Raw genomic sequence first — 19,104 nt, forward strand, 5'->3', positions numbered from 1 at the left:
TAGTTTTATAGTTCTGTTTTTGGTTTTGATATCTATTTTGAAGCTTAACGTAGTTATGTTATTATACGCCAAAACTTTAGTGGTCTTTTAGTTCTAAGCTGTCAGTTTTTGTGGATTAATGCAGATAATGCAGATTTTAATTAACAGTCATGCAAATAAAAAAAGGAAAGCAAAAGTGGCAAGGTGAATGTCTATTTTGTTCAATATCAGTCAATTCTTAAGTACTGCCTGTTATTGTCTGGTTCAAAATTCACATATACTCAACTATAAAAGTGCTACAACAAACTAACAATTTGCTATTAAAGATTTTGATAATTGTCATGGTCTAAAACAGGTAAACCTGAAAGCAAAACAAGGCCAGACCTATAATGAGAAAGTGATAGAATGCGGTTGAGGCATGGTAACAGAGTTGGCTGAGACAGTGGACTAGGCCGCAGAAAACCAAATGCTAGCTTTGAGAAAACAACTTTTTCTGCTACTTGATGTATCCAAGATGAGAAGCAGTGATTCAATAAACCCCTATGAAGAAATTGATGAACATCTGACGCTGATGAATTAGATCCCCTGGATGCTTTCCTATAATCAAATGAATCATCAAACCATGGCACATACAAAAAAGTAAGAGAAAAGAAATCTTCAACACAACGACAGATGGAAAGAAAAATCAAGCAATTACTAACACACAACACGAAACGAGGAAAGATTGCAACCATTCAGGGTGTCTAAGTCGGGAGATCAAACAGCTACTTCAACGTAATTGTACGAAGAGGCTCTGATTGTTATGGCACTGAAGTGGATAGCTTGACAGACACTTGTTTCATAGTTGGTCGAGATTGAGGTCTTGGTTGAACACATGTAAATGCTATGTTGACAACGGAGACAACTTTCTCTGCTGCTTCATTCTCTGGAGGTGAGAGGCGATGATCCAGTAAATCCTTGGGCAGAGTTTGATGAACATCTGGTATTGATGATGATGCTGATAGAGACAGTATGAGATCTGCTGGATGCTTTCCCATGATCAATTCTAATATTACAACTCCGAAGCTGTACACATCACACTTCTCGTTTACTTCCATCGTATAAGCAAGCTCTGATGAAACAAAATGCATTTAAGTTAATATGTTTCAATAATCAGATAAGTTGCCAATTGCCAACTATTAAAGTATTTATCCTTATCATACACTTAATTAAACTTCATCTTCTCTTCTTCAAGTAGTTCTCTGGTTTATGAATAATCAAACTATTCACGTGTAATCTTACATGTGAAGTAGAGGCATAAAAACTAAAGTTCTGAACTTCTATTGTCAAATCAAGGGAAGCCGTGTCGGAAGCTATTAAAAAAAAAAATAAATAAATAAATCATAAGAAAAAAAGAAAAAATGGATAGTGGTAGGCTGGTAGCTTTGGAAATGAATTGTATTAAAAAAAAAAAAAAATCTGCACTAACAGAATAGTAGCAACAGAATTACTATATTGGTTCAAAATATTAAAAAAAATAATAATAAAAAAGGGAAGTCCAGATATAAATTGGCTCAAATATAACTGGGAGAAAATAAAGCAGAATGATGTGGTGGTTTGGGTGAAAGGGGGATTTTTTTATTTTTTATTTTTTTATTTTTTCGTTTTGTTTTATTTTTGCTAAATAAACCAACTAGTTACTAGAAATTACCAAAAGATGCATTATAAATTATCAAATGGAAGCCACATTAATTGGAACACTTACCTGGGGCTGAGTATCCAAAAGTTCCTGCAAATGGAGTCCAATTTGACGATTGTGGATGTAAAGATATAGCCGAGCCGAAGTCGGAAATATGAGCTTCATATTCATCGTCCAACAGAACATTCTTGCTCGATATGTCTCTATGAATTATAGCAGGACAACAGTCGTAGTGCATATAGAATATGGCATTGGCTAAACCTCTCACAATATTTAATCTCTTGCTCCAGTCCAACTGCATTGCCTTAGCATTATCGCTTAATATCTTTGCTAAGCTCCCCCCTTCCATGAACTCGTACACCAAATAGGAATGTCTTGCATGTGAACAAAATCCGTAAAGCTTAATAATATTTCGGTGGCGTGCTCTTGTCAACGCACTAGTCTCACTTTCGAAAGCTTCTTTACCAGCCCCTCCTCCATTCTCATGAAATTTTTTCACAGCAACAACTTGACCCGTTGGCAAAAGTGTTCTGTAGACACTTCCATATCCTCCAACTCCAATGCAATAGTTAGTAAAGTTCTCGGTGGCTTCAATTATTTCTTCATGAACTTTTTTGCCATTATAGCCCCATGCTTCATAGAAAGTTACAGTCTCTTGTGTTTGTCTTGACTCATCCATATTCGTGTCTCTTTTTCTGTGAATAAACACTACACCAACAATGATAAATAATAACAGAACTAGACTGCAAGATATAGACACTATGACGGCAAATATTACATTTTTACTGCTATTCCTTTTTTGTATGGGGCAAGGCTTTAACCTAGTGTTGTTGCCGCTGCTGCACAACCCTTTATCATGTTCCAATGCTTCAATTGGGGCCTCAATGAAGGCTTTGTTTTTGGGGAGAGGACCTTCTAACTGATTGTATGACACATCAACAGATATCAAACTTATCAGCTCTTGAAATGAAGATGGTATTGATCCAGAGAGATTGTTATGGGAGAGGTTGAGTGTTTCTAACATGTTCAAATGTCCAAGCTCTAGAGGCAACTCTCCTGTGAGCATGTTTTGACTTAGATCAACATTTCGAAGTGAGTGAAAATTCCCGATGTGGAAAGGAATAGATCCACTGAGTATATTCTTCTTCAAGTTCAAGTCTCGTAGGTTTGAACACTGCTCCAAATGTTTGGGAAATGGACCACTCAATTTGTTTTCTGCAAGGTCGAGCTCTTCAAGGTCACTTAACATCCCAATTTCAGTAGGAACCTTACTTGAAAGTGTATTGTTGTTCAGTTTGAGAATATACAACAGTTTCAATTGTCCCAATTCCTTTGGAATTGTCCCTTCTAGAAGATTGGAGGAGAGGTCAAGTACATGCAATTGAATAGCCTTCCCAAGTTCAGGAGGTAGACTACCGGAAATTTTATTACTAGAGATGTTCAGCATAGTGAGATTTGGACATTGTCCCCAGTTTCTACCAAGTTTACCGAAAAACTTGTTGTTGCTTAAGTCCATGTACTCAAGTTTCGGGTATATTCCAAACTCTTCTGATATATTTCCGTTTAGTTGATTCCCTAAAAGTGAAACATGGACCAAGGAACTGCAATTTTTCAAACTTTTACGAATGGAACCTCTGAAATGGTTATAATCTGCTGTAAACCATTTAAGTCTCCCACCAAGACAAATATTTCCAAGAAGATAGCCAGACAAGAAGTTCTCAGTTAATTCTAAATATTCCAGGTTTGTAAGATTGTCCATTTCTAAAGGAATGGATCCTGTAATGCTGTTAGTGAACAACCCGAACTCAGCAAGGGATTTTAGATTTCCAATAGATGCAGGAATTGAGCCAGTGAGATTATTATCATACAAATAAAGCTCAGTGAGAGATTTGAGTTGTCCAATTTCAGGAGGGATGAAGCCCACTATTTTGTTTCCATCAAGACTCAAAATGGATAAATTACTCATGTTTCCAATGGACACAGGAATTGAGCCACTGAGATTATTATCATACAAATAAAGCTTGGTGAGAGATTTAAGTTGTCCAATCTCATGAGGGATGGATCCAACTATTTTGTTTCCATCAAGACGCAAAATGGATAAATTACTCATGTTTCCAATCGACACAGGAATTGGGCCACTGAGATTATTATCATACAAATAAAGCTTGGTGAGAGATTTAAGTTGTCCAATCTCATGAGGGATGGATCCAACTATTTTGTTTCCATGAAGATTCAAAATGGATAAATTACCCATGTTTCCAATCGACACAGGAATTGGGCCACTGAGATTATTATCATACAAATAAAGCTTGGTGAGAGATTTAAGTTGTCCAATCTCATGAGGGATGGATCCAACTATTTTGTTTCCATGAAGACTCAAAATGGATAAATTACCCATGTTTCCAATCGACACAGGAATTGGGCCACTGAGATTATTATCATACAAATAAAGCTCGGTGAGAGATTTAAGTTGTCCAATTTCAGGAGGTATGAAGCCAACTCTTTTGTTTCCATGAAGACTCAAAATGGATAAATTACTCATGTTTCCAATGGACACAGGAATTAGGCCAGTGAGATTATTATCATACAAATAAAGCTCAGTGAGAGATTTGAGTTGTCCAATTTCAGGAGGGATGAAGCCAACTATTTTGTTTCCATGAAGACTTAAAATGGATAAATTACCCATGTTTCCAATCGACACAAAAATTGCGCCACTGAGATTATTATCATACAAATAAAGCTCGGTGAGAGATTTAAGTTGTCCAATTTCAGGAGGTATGAAGCCGACTATTTTGTTTCCATGAAGACTCAAAATGGATAAATTACTCATGTTTCCAATGGACACAGGAATTGGGCCAGTGAGATTATTATCATACAAATAAAGCTCAGTGAGAGATTTGAGTTGTCCAATTTCAGGAGGGATGAAGCCAACTATTTTGTTTCCATCAAGACTCAAAATGGATAAATTACCCATGTTTCCAATCGACACAGGAATTGGGCCACTGAGATTATTGTCATACAAATAAAGCTCGGTGAGAGATTTAAGTTGTCCAATTTCAGGAGGTATGAAGCCAACTATTTTGTTTCCATCAAGACTCAAAATGGATAAATTACTCATGTTTCCAATGGACACAGGAATTGGGCCAGTGAGATTATTATCATACAAATAAAGCTTAGTGAGAGATTTAAGTTGTACTATCTCAAGAGGAATTGAGCCAATTATTTTATTTCCATGAACATCTAAGTTTGCTAGGTTGCTAAGGTTTCTAATGGAGATAGGAATGGAACCAGAAAGATTGTTATTGGAAGCATCAAAATATTCAATTGACAGCAACATGCCTATTTCAAGTGGTATAATCCCAGAGAGATGATTGAATCCTATATCAAGGTGGGTGAGTTTGGAAAGGTTGGTAATGTGGGAGGGGATACTTCCATAGAGGGAGTTGTTATTGAGGTTCAATTTGAGTAAGTTGGTAAATGATGAGAAGTTGAAGTGTTGGAGCGTACCTCTCAGATTACAGCTTGGAAGAATAATCTTGACCACATTTCCAAACTCATTACAAGTGATCCCATTCCACTGGCAAGCGGTGAAATTGTGAGAAGGAAGAAGGTTCCAAGAGGGGAGCAGAGGATGATTTGGATTTATATGAAGGCTGTCCTTCCATTTCAGGAGGGCCTTGGTTTCTCCTCTTGTTTCAGAAGTATTAATAGAGGAACACACAAAAACTGGAATGATGATTAAGAAGAAAAACCGAAGTGGCCGTACAACAAGGCTTAGAAGAGAGGGTGCCATGGACAATGATTATCTTGCCTTCATTTTTCTTTTCAATGTATATTTATAGAGACCATGTAGTGATACAAGTTTCCAACCTAGTACGGTATTTAAATTTTTTGTTTGTTTGCGTGGCAAACACGTTTATTCTATATTGGACAGAAATGGTTAACGCAATTCATTAAAGAATCAAAATTAATAATTATTCTATAGAAAAAAAAAAAAGCTATTAAAAATAAATAACTATTTTCATTCAATTATTAAATTAAAATTTTTTTTTTTTTGGCATCAATACCTTCGGTTGAAAAAAAAAAATTATTAATTAAATAATGGATTTATATTTATCCTATTCTAGGTTGTCCTCACAGGCTGCTTATCGTTAGTACTACTTCTTTATTTTTATTTTTTATTGTTATATTTTCCAATTATTTTTAATATATGTTTTCATATCTATATATATATATATATATATAGATATTTTTGGGTTGCGGTGATTTTTTCTTAATGAAATTTATATCATTATGGTTGTAGAATGTAGATCTGCCCCATAGATTAGATTTAAGATGTGACTTCACAAAAGGAACACTTTTATCATTATGCTTGTTCAAATTGATATATCTTGGAACTAACCATTGAACAAAGGAAAGGAAAAGAAAATATAAGTTGAAGAAGAAAAGGAAAGGAGAAAAAGAAAAGAAAGAAAAATATTTATTACAAAAGATAATAAATATTTTCTTATAATAATATTAAGAGTAATTTTAGAATATTAAAAAAAATTATTAAAACATTTTTTTCTCTCCATTTGATTCTTATCAATCTGGGATGAAAACTAGTTAAAATAAAATAATCATTTCATTTTCTTTCCTTCCTTTTTCTTTTTCTATTCCACCTCATTTTAACCATCCAAATAAAAGATTAAGGGTGGTTCTATTCACTCTCCAAATTTTGATACTCACACTCCATTCTACACATATTAATTTTTACCCTAATATTTACTACTTACACCAATCATTTTTACTTAATTTACCCTCATTACCTCTATACTATTTAGCTACTACCCTAATTTCCAGATCCCAAAATCCCTTTCATCTTCAACAATTCCCACTAATATATTTTCTTATGTGTAGCAGTCAAAAACGTCTGATCCTACAATCATATTCACTCATTAATTTGTTCCTTTGTTAATCACCAATCAATTTCTTTGCTTCTTCAACTTTCTTTGTCTTCTTTATCCATTTTTTCGGAAAAAACAACAATTAATTAAAATGCGAGAAAGCTGTATGACTGACTTCTTTATTCTTCATCTTCAAAAATCCCTCTCAGATTGGTTCATTTAGAAAAGTATTTATTTTTTTCCCCCTTTTTTTAACTATTTCTTTTAATTTTTTCCTCTTTTTTTTTTTTTTTTTTTTTTTTAAATCTTAGTATCCTATATATAACTTGGATAGATGTAATTTCTGTCCAGATCATATATGTAATTTCTGTCCAGATCATATAACTCGAATATAAATGCATAGTCCAATATATTAACTTGGATGGAGAAAATTTATCCGGATTATGTATACTTGATGAATTCATTTTGTCCAGATTACATAATCTGGATATAACTACATAGTCTTGTATATGTTACCCAAGTAGATTAGTTTAGCTTATGTATAGGGACTAATTCAAGTGTTTTTATAATTTTATCCATATTACATAACCCGAATATGACTAAAGTAATCTAATATACATACCCCGAACCCGAAAATGCTCAATTCATCGAGGCTATTATACTAGATGACTTTACAAATCGTTTAAACAATTACTTTCTCCATTATATAGAATCCATAAGTGATCAAATCATTCAAGGTACATATATCGAACAACTTCATGAAAGCAATTATTTGAAAAAGCAGATAGACTAAAAATTAAACAAAAATAGATAAAAAAAAAAATACAGAGACAACTAATAAATAATAAAAGAAAGCTAAATACTTATAATTTAATATTGAATGAAATGATTTGCTAATTATTTTTGTCGATTTTTCATATGAATCACTAAACTCCTAATTTAAGGATTTTGTTTTTTCCTAAAACTCTATTGTAATGTACATAGTAATTTATTTCTATTCAGTTTATGTATGGAAAGGTATTTGTAACTTTTAACAAATAATATTTTTGTAATATTAAAAAGTAATTAAAAATATAATGTGAACAAAATTTCATTGTGTGAATAGAACTCAAGATTTAAACAATTTTCTTCTTATTCTTTCATATTCCATCAACCCAAATATTTTGTAAAACCACGAAGAGAGGAGCTTGTAATGCGCAACTTGAAAAAGATAAAGGTAAAACAAACCTTTACTTTGGATTAACTTTATTTATTTTTTTTGAATTTTAATTTAAATACAATTTAATTTTAAAAATTTTAAAAATATTATTATTTTTTTTTTAAGATTTCAAACTGTCTTTATTTTATTATTATTTTATTCATAAATCTCAAAATAATTTTATTTATATTTTTAAAAAAATTATTAATCATAATGTTTAAAATTTTAAAAATTAAATTAAAATTAATTGTAAATTTTCAATATCTAAATAGAATAATTTTTGAAAAGGATAGATGAAGCCATAATTGAATTTACTTACAGAATTGATTGACTTGATTGACTTGACTTCACAGTTTTTCAGAAAAAGCCCTGGCTAATTGGATTTACTTGAATTAAAGAATTGATTGAATTTACTTCACGATTTTGTTTTTATTTACAAGTATTTATTGCATATTAATACCTAAATAAATATTTACTTATTTATTTTTATAGTAAAATATTATTTTTTATCATCCTAGTTTAGAGATTGGGTTTTATTAATTTTAGAATTTTTTATTAACTTTATTCATTAAGTTGCAAACTTAAGTAAACAAAAATGAAATGAATAACATTATTCACTAGAGGATATCATCCACAAATGCACATGGACCACTTGGTTTTCATGTTTTCATGCAACGACCAAGACTTCAGAGATGGATAGTTGATGATAACGAATATGATTTTTGTCATTTTATCAAATTAACATTTAGGTAGTGATTTGTTATTTTTGGGAAACGTTTAAAATATTTGATATTTTTTCGAAATTATTTTGAAATTTTTATTTTTTTGAATAGTAGAAATAAAATTTAGGTTTCAAATAGAAATACATAAAATTTCTATAATATTCATTAAAATTTTTAAAATTTTGTCAAAATTTCTATGGAGATTTTCGTCAAAATATCTACATCAAATTCTTCATAATTTGGTTAAAAATTTCATAGTATCCATCGAAATTTTGAAAATTTCCATATAAATTTTCAAAAGTTTCCATGGAAATTATGAAAATAACTATGAAATTTTTTTATAAAAAATTCAAAAATATTATTACTGTTTAGTAAATTATTTTACCAAATTAACTTTAATAATAATTTTTTTAACTATTTAATGATATAAATAAAATAAAGTGAATTGAATTTAATAGCCTTAATAAGTTTTATTCATTGATTAAATATATATATATATATGCTATACATTTTGTATAAGATGAATTCATTAAAATCCCATAATTACAAGTTAATAATTGATTATATAATAATGAAAAATAATAAGATAAAAATATAATATTATGTAAAACTGATATTGATAATAATTAAATTAATAACATTAAGCAAATAAAAATAAAAAATTATATAATATATTATACTAAACATTAAAAATAACTATATTTAATATAAGATCTTTATGATTGACATATTCATAATTATATGAAAAATTATTAAAGAGATACATATTTTAATAATTACTATTTATATTTCACATCTCAAAATGAAAACGAGAAAAATACTAATAATTTTCAATTTCTATGAGTATTAAAATGATATTTATGAATTATAATATAACTGTAAAATAAACAATTTATCAAATATATATATATATATATATTTACATATTTTTATCAATAATAGTTTATTTATGATTGTTACAGCATACTATAAATTAAATTGATTAAGAGAAATATAATATTTATTCAATATTTTTGTAAGTTTTTATAATCAATTTAATAATTGATTGTTTAAATAAATTAATGCTAAAATTTCAACAAAAAATTTTATTTTTTAAAATAGATTTTCATCATTTTTTATACATTTTTATCGATATTAGATATTTTTCGATATATCGATAGAAATTTTTATATTTTGAGCCTTCAATATTTCTATCGATACCAAAATTTTGAACCTTACTTTTGAATACTCTACTTATACAATATTGAAGGATTTAATTAATAATATATGCATTAAACACATTATTATTTTAACCAAGTTTTATTATGTGCATAATTTTATTAAGTACATTTTAGGATATTATGCTTTTATGTCTAAGAACTTTCACCGACATAACCAAGGTGCTCTTGCTTTTACAAACAAGTATTTTTTTTTAAAATTTTTTTTTTAGATGTCAATATATATTCTACGATATTTATCTTTAAGCGCGGACATATTTAACAAAGGGATTATGGCATTTTACTAAAAATATGAAGGCACATTTGTAATAGTATAAATATATGTAATTTTTTTTGTTATTTACAAAACTGGGATTTATCTTTATGTTTAAGTGTGGACACATTTAACATAGGGTTTTGACTTTTTTACTACAAATACCAAGATACATTTGTGACCATATATACATATAATTTTTCTGAAAATAAATACAAGATTTGTTTATTCATTCAACACAACACATATCCTTTTAAGGATACACATATAAAAACATTTATTCGGTTAAATTCGAAACATAATGTTGTAGATGAAAAAATTACTTTATATAAATATATATATATATATATATTATTTTGTTAAAAAATATTCAAGTCTCTCACCATTACAGGATATACATTCATTTTATTATGTCAAAAAGGATAAAAACTTAAAACATTTATCAGCACAATGAACTTCAGGTTAATGTGCACTAATCCCCAATTCTACTACATATAAGAGCCAGTTTATTTTTATTATTATTTTTACTTTTTTTTAAGCTGAAAACATCTAATGGCTAATTTTCTTTTTTTTTTTTTCTTTTTTTTCCCCCAATTTGACTCCTGTTATCTAATAAGAATATGGGAACAAGCGAAGTAGACACGACATTTCAGCAGCAAAAAAGAAAACCGAATTAAGAGTTTGGCCTCTAGCAGCACTGGTCACAAAATGCCAAGTTGAGGGAGGTTATGGTGTTGAATTCAAAGTTGAGGGAGTGAAATGCAAAAATCGAAAACTCCAGGGGTAATGGTGCAAAAGACCATTTATTTTATGAAACAAACTCAACTCATTTCATTTAAGAATTTCTTTCGTTCTTTTTATATTTAAAAAAAAAAAACAAAAAAAGACCTTAAGGACTAGCGTAATTATAATATTAACTATTAACCAAGCCAATTATAAAAACACAAAAGTTAAAAAGGAGCACTAATTAAACCCATATCTCCATTTATTTTATAGCCTGGAACATGACATTAATTAGACATGCTTTGTGATAATGAAATGTACTAAACAAACAGATACATCTCTCTCTCTCTCTCTCTCTCTCTATATATATATATATATATATATTATATATAAATAGTCGTTTTTTGACCAAGACATGTCATTTTATGTTTTTATTGTCAAAGATAAAGATGATCGATGGACATGGTTTGTGAAATTGAAATTATAGGGTTTTCTTTGATTTTTCCTTTTGAATAGTTTTTTTCTTTTTTTTTAAATGAAGCTCTTCACTTTGCCCTTATCCTATTTAATCTTCACTAATATATATCAAGTGGCTCGGCACAAACGTAATATAAAGTTGGTACTGTTTTTCCACCAGGACTTTTCTTTCTGTCTTTCAAGATATTTAGCTTGGTTTATGAAAATGAATTTCTTGGCTTTATTGAGATTTTTCTTCTTGGATCACTTTCAGCTTCTAATGGACTTAATTATTTTTGACCAATCTCGATCCCCGTATCAAGTGGTTCTCTACAAATCTATCTAAACAACTGATCTCCATCCAAGACCTTTATTTCCTCCTATCTAGTTATTTTTTTCAAGGATAAAGACACTAAATTAATGAATTAATTTATGGGTTTAGTTCCAAGTGCCTTCCATGCTCGGAAGAAGGGCCTCTAACTTAATTTACTCGACTTCACGTGAGATATATATATATATATATATATGCTTGTCCCCCAAATTAAGATATGCGGTTTTATTTTTGTTTTATTTTTTTTTAATTTCTTATTTTTTAACAGAGGATGAGACAATATTAGGCATAAATTTATAGGGTTTATATATATATATATATATATTTTCCGTTTTGAGCGACTTTCAGCTTCTTATAAACCTTCAAATTTGTTCACAAAAAGAAAAAAAAAAAAAAAAAAAAAACACTCCAAATTTGCCCAACCCTTTCACGATATATATTAACTGGTCATACAAATTTGATATTATGCCACTCCCTCACAAAAGATCTCTTCCATCGTTATATTTGTACTTCTATACAAGTGGTGAAGTGGTATTGTAGGCCAAAATTATTAAAAAATAGTTGTCCATACGCCAGTCTAGTGCGGTGGCACTAGTTTTTTTAATTTTTTTCCCCCTCAAGAGACATACTTCATTTTACTTGGATAATGCGTCAAAATCTTATTTGTTTCTACATTCTACAGTGGATGCATAGAATGTAATAATTAATAATTAATTATTATTATTGAAAATGAATTATATTAATAATTGGAGCTTAGAGTGTTTGCATTAGGCTCTTTATTAGCCTCGTCTTGGCGTAAAAATATGAATATGCATATATATATATATATATATTATCAGCCTAAAATTAGATCTACGTAACACCCAGTAGCAAATTTGTATCAGAAATTTTCACTTTTAATTGTTTGACAGGTCTAGATATTGGAGTTGACCTTTTATTTAGATAAGCTATGGCTTTGACTTATATATACTGTGTATTGCTAGTCGATACGAATCCGTAAACTGGTAACACGCTTAAAACAAAGTTACAATTAGGATATTATGACTTTATAGAGTTTATAACTTGTTTTCTGAGACAAGTTTCTCCGAATAGCTTGTAAAAGGAGGGAGAACTTAAAATATATGCTGATGTGTCAGCATTTAGGTGCTATTCCTATGTGAGTAGTGACCATTTGGTCATTTTAAAAAGAACGGGGGGATGGAGCAGAGAGAGTGAAAGGATTTCTACTCGGCCATCTTTTTTCTCACCTTGATACCGCTGTGTTGCTCATCCATTTTTCGACCATGTTGCAAAATTTCATGGCAAAAGAGCTAGAAATGCGTCTAGATTGAAGCAATTTTCCGGTAAGCTTGTAGCAACTCCTTTTGCCAATTTTCGTCGAGATTTTGGCCAAATGACCATCGATTTTCACCATTTTTAACCCCTTTGAACCTAATTCCAAGTTTCTTTTAGCTCAATTCGAGCTATTTTGAGTGATATAAGGAGATTAAGTTTAGGCCGAATCTTTCCGGCCATTTCCAAGCATTGTCGGCTGAGTTTCCAAAATGTGAGTTTACCATTGCAATCCTCGCTCTTCAAGCTTCATTTTGGTATATAGGTTGTAAATTTAGGCTAAAGTTTGTGTATTTTCCCCAAGTGAGCTCTATGTAAAAATATCGATAAAAATTAGTATTATAATATATATTGCATTTTTGATGATATTTTTTACACCTTTGTAAATCATGGAACAAATCCCATGAAGGAACTGGAGTAAATCCAATTTTTAGGTGAGTGGTATATATTCAAATTGTAATTTTTGGGTTATTTATCTGTATAAATTTCTAGCGTTGGTATATATATAATTATGTTTGTTTATGATGATTATGAAGTTTTTATCAAGTTATTTGTGGTGTTTAAAGTAATTATTTTTATTTGACTAAATGTTAGTTTGAAATCTGATATATTTATTTTCAATTTTTTTTAAAGATTTCTATTTCATTTAATTATTAATTAATTTATGATTTGCAAAAGTAATTGTTTATGCTCTGGTTATATGACTTCCAATGGAGGATATTTTACGCCAAATACTTCTAATTTATTGGAATTGGTGTTTCCTTATTATTATGATTATTTTCAAATGTATGCTTTATAGATGCATTTATAAAAATGAAATGAATAACATATGGTACTAATGTTCTGTGTTATTATTATCATTGATTAGAGTGCAAATATTACTTAACTATCCTATGGGAGCTAAGTAAGAGAGAATAGGTAGTTATTTTGTGATATGAGCATTAAACGCCTTCCCCTTAGCCGTAGGATGGCAAGTTCTTAGCAACAGCCCCTTTAGGATGCCAAAGTATCTGATTGCAAGTAATCCTTCTCCTTCCCTTTTGTTAGGTGGAGTTTGGGACACCAAACATCCATATGGCAACATTCGGTATATAATATAGTGCATCAGGTGTATGCATGATCTTTTGTGTACTTTATTTGTTTAATTGTGTATGGTTGTAAAAATGTTGCTCATTGGATATCAACTTGTAAACTAGTGGAAAGATAGTTGGAGAAGAAGTCTATTGCTAAGGAAAGAGAAGTTTAGATTCTTGCTAAGGACACATCTAAAATTTGGCAGGTTATGTTCCTAAGGAATAGGTGAAACAAACAAAGCCTTTTTGTTCCCAGGTTAGTTTTTTAGTAATGTTGAACTTCACGTTGTTGCTGAGGATGTTGAAAAGAATAATTAGGCTGAAGTTAATATAGCTATGGTAGATGTTAATGATGATTTTGATTTAGAGAGTTATGACGAAAATCTTGATTCTATCACTGTTCAAGGAAGATTTCTTCTATGGAGAGCATCTCGTGTTTTTTGGGATAGAAGTCCTTTGATTTACGAAGAGGTTCCTACTCAAGAGCTTGTTGGAAATCCTGAGGTTCGTTTGAATCCGACAAGCACCACTTTAGTTCATTTGAATAAAGATTCTTCTTCAAATTTGAGTCTTCTTTAGATCAAGGCATGGGAGGGCTTCCCATATCAAAATGGGATAAAAACAAAACTAAGTTTGGTGGTGTGGATAAGCTAGTTACACAGGGCTGCAGCTAAATCTCTTTTTTCATGATTATTTTTTTTACTAGAATTGTAGAGGAATCGAGAATTTATTTACGTATCATACTCTTTTTTATTTTTGTACTTTTTTTAAGCTGGATATTGTTTGTCTAGCTAAGCCTTCAATTCTTCTTAGTGTTGTTCCTATTTCTTTTTAGACTACTCTTAATCTTTGTTTGGTTGCTTTCAATACAAGCCCACATTTTGTTCCATTAATTTGGCTTTTGGTTTCAACATCAATTACTTCTATTTCTATCATGGATTTGGATGACTAGTAGGTTTCTTTTGCTTTGTTGAGGGTGCTTCTTCTAATATTTGTATGTTTGGTTATGCTTTTGTTTTGTATAGCTGAAGGTAGATTTTGTGGAGTAAATTGCTACAGCTTTCCATTAATATTGTGGATCCATGTGTTGTTCTTGGGGATTTCAATACTATCATGGGCTTTCTCGAAAAAAATAGGAATTCCTCCATAACATTTAGCTTGTTATGATTTCCATATGGCTGTTAAGGATGCACAATTGTTGGAAACTATTACTTGTGGTGCTAAGTTTACTTGGGCATGACGTAGTAATTATTCTTTTCTTAAGAGTCGTCTTGATCTAGCTTCAAGCTTGTGTGGATTTTTGGGATGTTCTTTCTTGTATGGTGTTCCCTTACCATTCTTTGGATCATTATCCTATCTTTGTGAATGCTTTGAATGTTAGAGATCAGAGTCCTTAACCTTTTTTATTTATGTCAATTTGGGTGGATCATGAGTCTTTTCTTTCTTTGGTGGACAATGTTTGGAAAGGTCAAGTTTTTGGTAATCCAATGTGGGTGGTTATGGCTAATTTATAAAACTTAAAGGTTGTTTTGAGAACTTAGAATTGTGAAGTTGTTGGAAATGTCAATGTTATCGCTTCTATTGCTCGAGCTCATCTATCGAATGTTCAGCAATGTTTTGAGACTGAGGGTTTTTCTAAAGAGCTTCTTCAGGAAGAGGTTAAAGCTTATTCTCGTTTGGATGTGCTTCTTTTGAAGTAAGAGTCAGTCTGGAAAGATCAGTGTTGTACTAAATGGCTTGAAGTTGGAGATCATAACATTGCCTTATTTCATTCTCTTTTGCATGTAAAGAAAACCAAAAATTATATTGATTCGGTTCATATTGATGGTGTTTCTATTACTAACAAGGAGGCAATCCATTCACATTTTTGTTTATTATTTTAATTCTCTTTTTAATGAAGCTCTTGTGAATGTGACTTTTGATCATGTCGGGCAAGTGGTTCCATGACTTTTCCAAGATGTAGAAAATTAGATGCTTATGGCCATTCTATCATTTGATGAAGTGAGAGCTACAATGTTTCTATGGATGCTAAGAGTACTTTGGGTCTGGATGCTTTCACTGCTTTATTTTATTAGTAGGGTTAAAGTATCATTAAAGCCGAGGTTAGTGCTACTGTTTTTTTTTTTTTTTTTTACTAGTGTTTTATTGTGGGTTTAAATGTTAATTTCATGGTGTTAATGCTGAAATCACCAGAGGCTAATTTAGTGAATAAGTTTTGTCCTATTGTTTTAGGCAACCTTTTTATAAAGTTATTGCAAAAATCTTGGTAGATTGGTTGGTAAAGATTGCCTCTCAGATTGTTTTTTATAATCAGTTTAGTTTTATTAAGGGTAGTAATGTGGAGGATTGCATTATCATTGCATTTAAGTGTGTGAATTTGATGGATAGTAAAAGCTTTGGTGGCAACTTAGAGATGGAAATCGATATTAATAAAGCTTTTGATACAATGCATTGGTCTTTCATTATATTCATTTTGCATTATTTTGGTTTTTTGGCTGTTTTTTGCAATTGGATTCATAATATCTTTCAGTCTACCAGGATTTTAATTCTCATTAATTGTTATCTAAATGGTTTTTTTAAAATGTAGCAGAGGTGTTCATCAGGGGGATCCTCTTTCCTCAATATTATTTGGTATTGCTGATGACTATTTGAGATAGGTTTTAAAGCATCTTGTTGATAATCAACTCCTTTGTCTATGGCATATGGTTTTACTGCCTCTTCTCATCTTTTTTATGGTAATAATATTTTACCTTTTTGTAAAGGGGTTACAAAAAATGTCAATGTTATTTCTCAAACTTTTCATGAGTATGATGCTATTTTTAGATTAGGATGTGAATTGGTTTAAATCCTTTGTGTATTCTGAAAAAGCTATAACTGCAAGTCATAGTGCAAAACTTCTTTCTTAATTATAAAGGAGACATGGTTTTTTACTTATTTAGATGTTCCTTTATTTTTTGGAGTCCTTAAGGTTGCAATTTTGAAGCCAATTGTAGATAAGATTTTAGAAAAGCTTAATTCTTAACAAGGTCGAAAGCTTTCTATGGTGAGTCAGACTAGTTTGGTGAATCATGTGATTTCAACTATGTTTAGTCACTCTTTTATGGTTTATAAATGGCCAAGTGGATTATTTAATGAGTTAAATAGAGCTATATGAAATTTTATTTGGGCAAGTTCTATTTATGGCATAAACTTGCTACATTTTCCTAGTCTGTTTATTGTCGTTGCTTGAAGTCTAGTGGTGTGATGACCAGTGTAAGGGAGTGCAGGACACTGGCAGGTTATCTGGTATCCAATCTCATAACGCTAGGTGTAGATCAGGAGATGGTTCAAATGTAATGATGATCAATCTCATTACACTGAGGCTTTTCTAAAGCAGTTGCCTTCATGGTTTAGAAGAACTTTATAGTTAAACCATGCTTAGACAAGAGCAATCCTAAGATGGGTGACTTCCTGGGAAGCACTAAATAAAAAAATCTGATCTCTAGTGTGGTGACTAAATTGGGGACAATATAGTCAGAGAATAATAGGTATCAGTAGAGGCAGGGTGTTACAAATAATATAAGAGCCCATAACATATCAAAAGTGTCCCAGCAAGGACACTGGGCCTCAAGGCGGGTGGATTATGACAAGCAGTGTGGGTGGGTACAGGGTACTGGTAGACTACTTTATGTCCAATCCCACATTGTCCGGGTGTAGATCAAAGGATGATTCAAATATAATGATAGTCACTCTTATAACGTCGAGGCCTTTTCATAATGATTAGCTTCATGGTTCGAAAGAACTACAAAATTAAGCATACTCAAGTGAAAGCAACCTTAAGATGGGTGATCTCTTTGGAAGCTTTAAACAAAAAATCTCATACCGAATGCGATGGTTTTGGGTTTCTTCATAAATTTTCCTGGCGCTTTATTTCGTAGACCTCAAAAGCTATTTCTTTTAAGAGATAGATTTCGGGCTAAATTAGAGAAAGGAAACCTATTTTATTTAGGTTCCTCTATTTGGTCATTTTTACACCAAAGTTATTATCATATTATGCAGAAAAGTAGGTGGTTGATTGGGAGCATTCAAAAAAAGATAATTGGCTTGGTTTTGTTACTTTGGACTTCATTTCCCCTGCTTCAGTTTCGCTCAATGTGGATGCTTTTATTTATGATTTTCTTAGTCCTGAAGGTGTTCAGTGTCTTCTATTGGATTTTCAATTTTGTTTTCCTAGGATTGCTACTTTGATTAATTAAGTTATGGTTGCGAATCTTCTAGATAAGTTGATTTGGAACTCATTCAATTTTAGGTGAGCTTTCTTGTCGTGGTTTTCATAAGTTTCTGATGAATGAATCTGTTGTTCCCCCCACCTCGACTAAGCTTGTGTGGTCCCATTTCATACGTCCTTCAAGATTTATGTTTTGTTGGAGGATTTTATATAATAGAGTTCCTACTGATGATCGTCCTCATAAAGTTGGTTGGATCATTGGGTCCTATTGCTCTTTACGTTTTTCATCTAATGAGGATGTTAGTAATTTGTTTCTTTCTTATGGTTTTGGTTGGCAAGTTTGGGAAGTTGTCTTTTCGGCTTTTGCTCTTCCAATGACTCCTTTTGGATTTGGATTCTGGTTTATTAATATTAAATTAAGTTCTCAACTTAAACATTTTATGGACAACATCAATTGTTTCGAGTTTTCAGCTATTTGGTTTGCCAATAATTCTGCTAGATTTGATGGCAAAAGTCCTCCTTTTTCAAGAAGCATGTTTACATTCGGCAAGCTATTAAGCAAACTGCTTCTTTTAAGCTTGGTGATGTGATTCCGCCCGAGCCCGCTCAACCGATAACCCGCTGGGGTGCTAACTCGACACGGATGAAGACTAGGCCAATCACAAGAGCTCAAATTAAGAGATTTAAGGACAACCTGGAAGTATTTATACAGGGGGTAATCAATCTCAACAGAGCTTGTCCATACTTGAAGATACAAAGCCTATTCTAAGCATCCAAGTGGTGGAAGCCGATACGGACCCGGGTGACGGTTTTGGTACATTTTTGGAGTCCAAGAAGCATGAAATGGTTCCAATGCTTTATGGGTTCAATACATATGCCTAAGAGGTCATGGAATCAAGTTAAAACAGCCTCAAATGCAATCAAAAAGGGCTTGTACGGACAGCTTCAACAATTTGGCCGAATTTGCTGTATTGCTTGCTGGCTTTACTGTATTTTACTGTATTAGCCTTTTCTTATTTTTCCAAGCATGGGCAACGTGTGGGCCTTCA

At 31.3% G+C, this 19,104-nt stretch overlaps 1 protein-coding gene across 3 annotated transcripts; it reads right to left on the reverse strand.

The window, feature by feature from the left end:
- Positions 1-273: 273 nt before the first annotated feature.
- Positions 274-5,456, reverse strand: LOC107422135 (probable leucine-rich repeat receptor-like protein kinase At1g35710). 3 transcript variants are annotated; one of them, XR_007241898.2, is made up of 3 exons: positions 1,724-5,456; positions 711-1,090; positions 274-576 (listed from the first exon to the last, which is right to left on the reverse strand). XR_007241898.2 is itself a non-coding variant. In XM_025075282.3 (2 exons), exons 1-2 carry the CDS (start codon positions 5,448-5,450, stop codon positions 780-782), a joined length of 4,038 nt encoding a protein of 1,345 aa, XP_024931050.3. In that variant the 5' UTR covers positions 5,451-5,456; the 3' UTR covers positions 274-779. The 3 variants fall into 3 exon arrangements, 1 of the variants encoding a protein (XP_024931050.3); XR_007241899.2 differs by having other exon boundaries at positions 681-1,090; XM_025075282.3 differs by having other exon boundaries at positions 274-1,090.
- Positions 5,457-19,104: the final 13,648 nt, after the last annotated feature.

The sequence above is a fragment of the Ziziphus jujuba genome, chromosome 3 (genome assembly GCF_031755915.1).
Source record: "Ziziphus jujuba cultivar Dongzao chromosome 3, ASM3175591v1".
Taxonomy (NCBI): Eukaryota; Viridiplantae; Streptophyta; class Magnoliopsida; order Rosales; family Rhamnaceae; genus Ziziphus; species Ziziphus jujuba.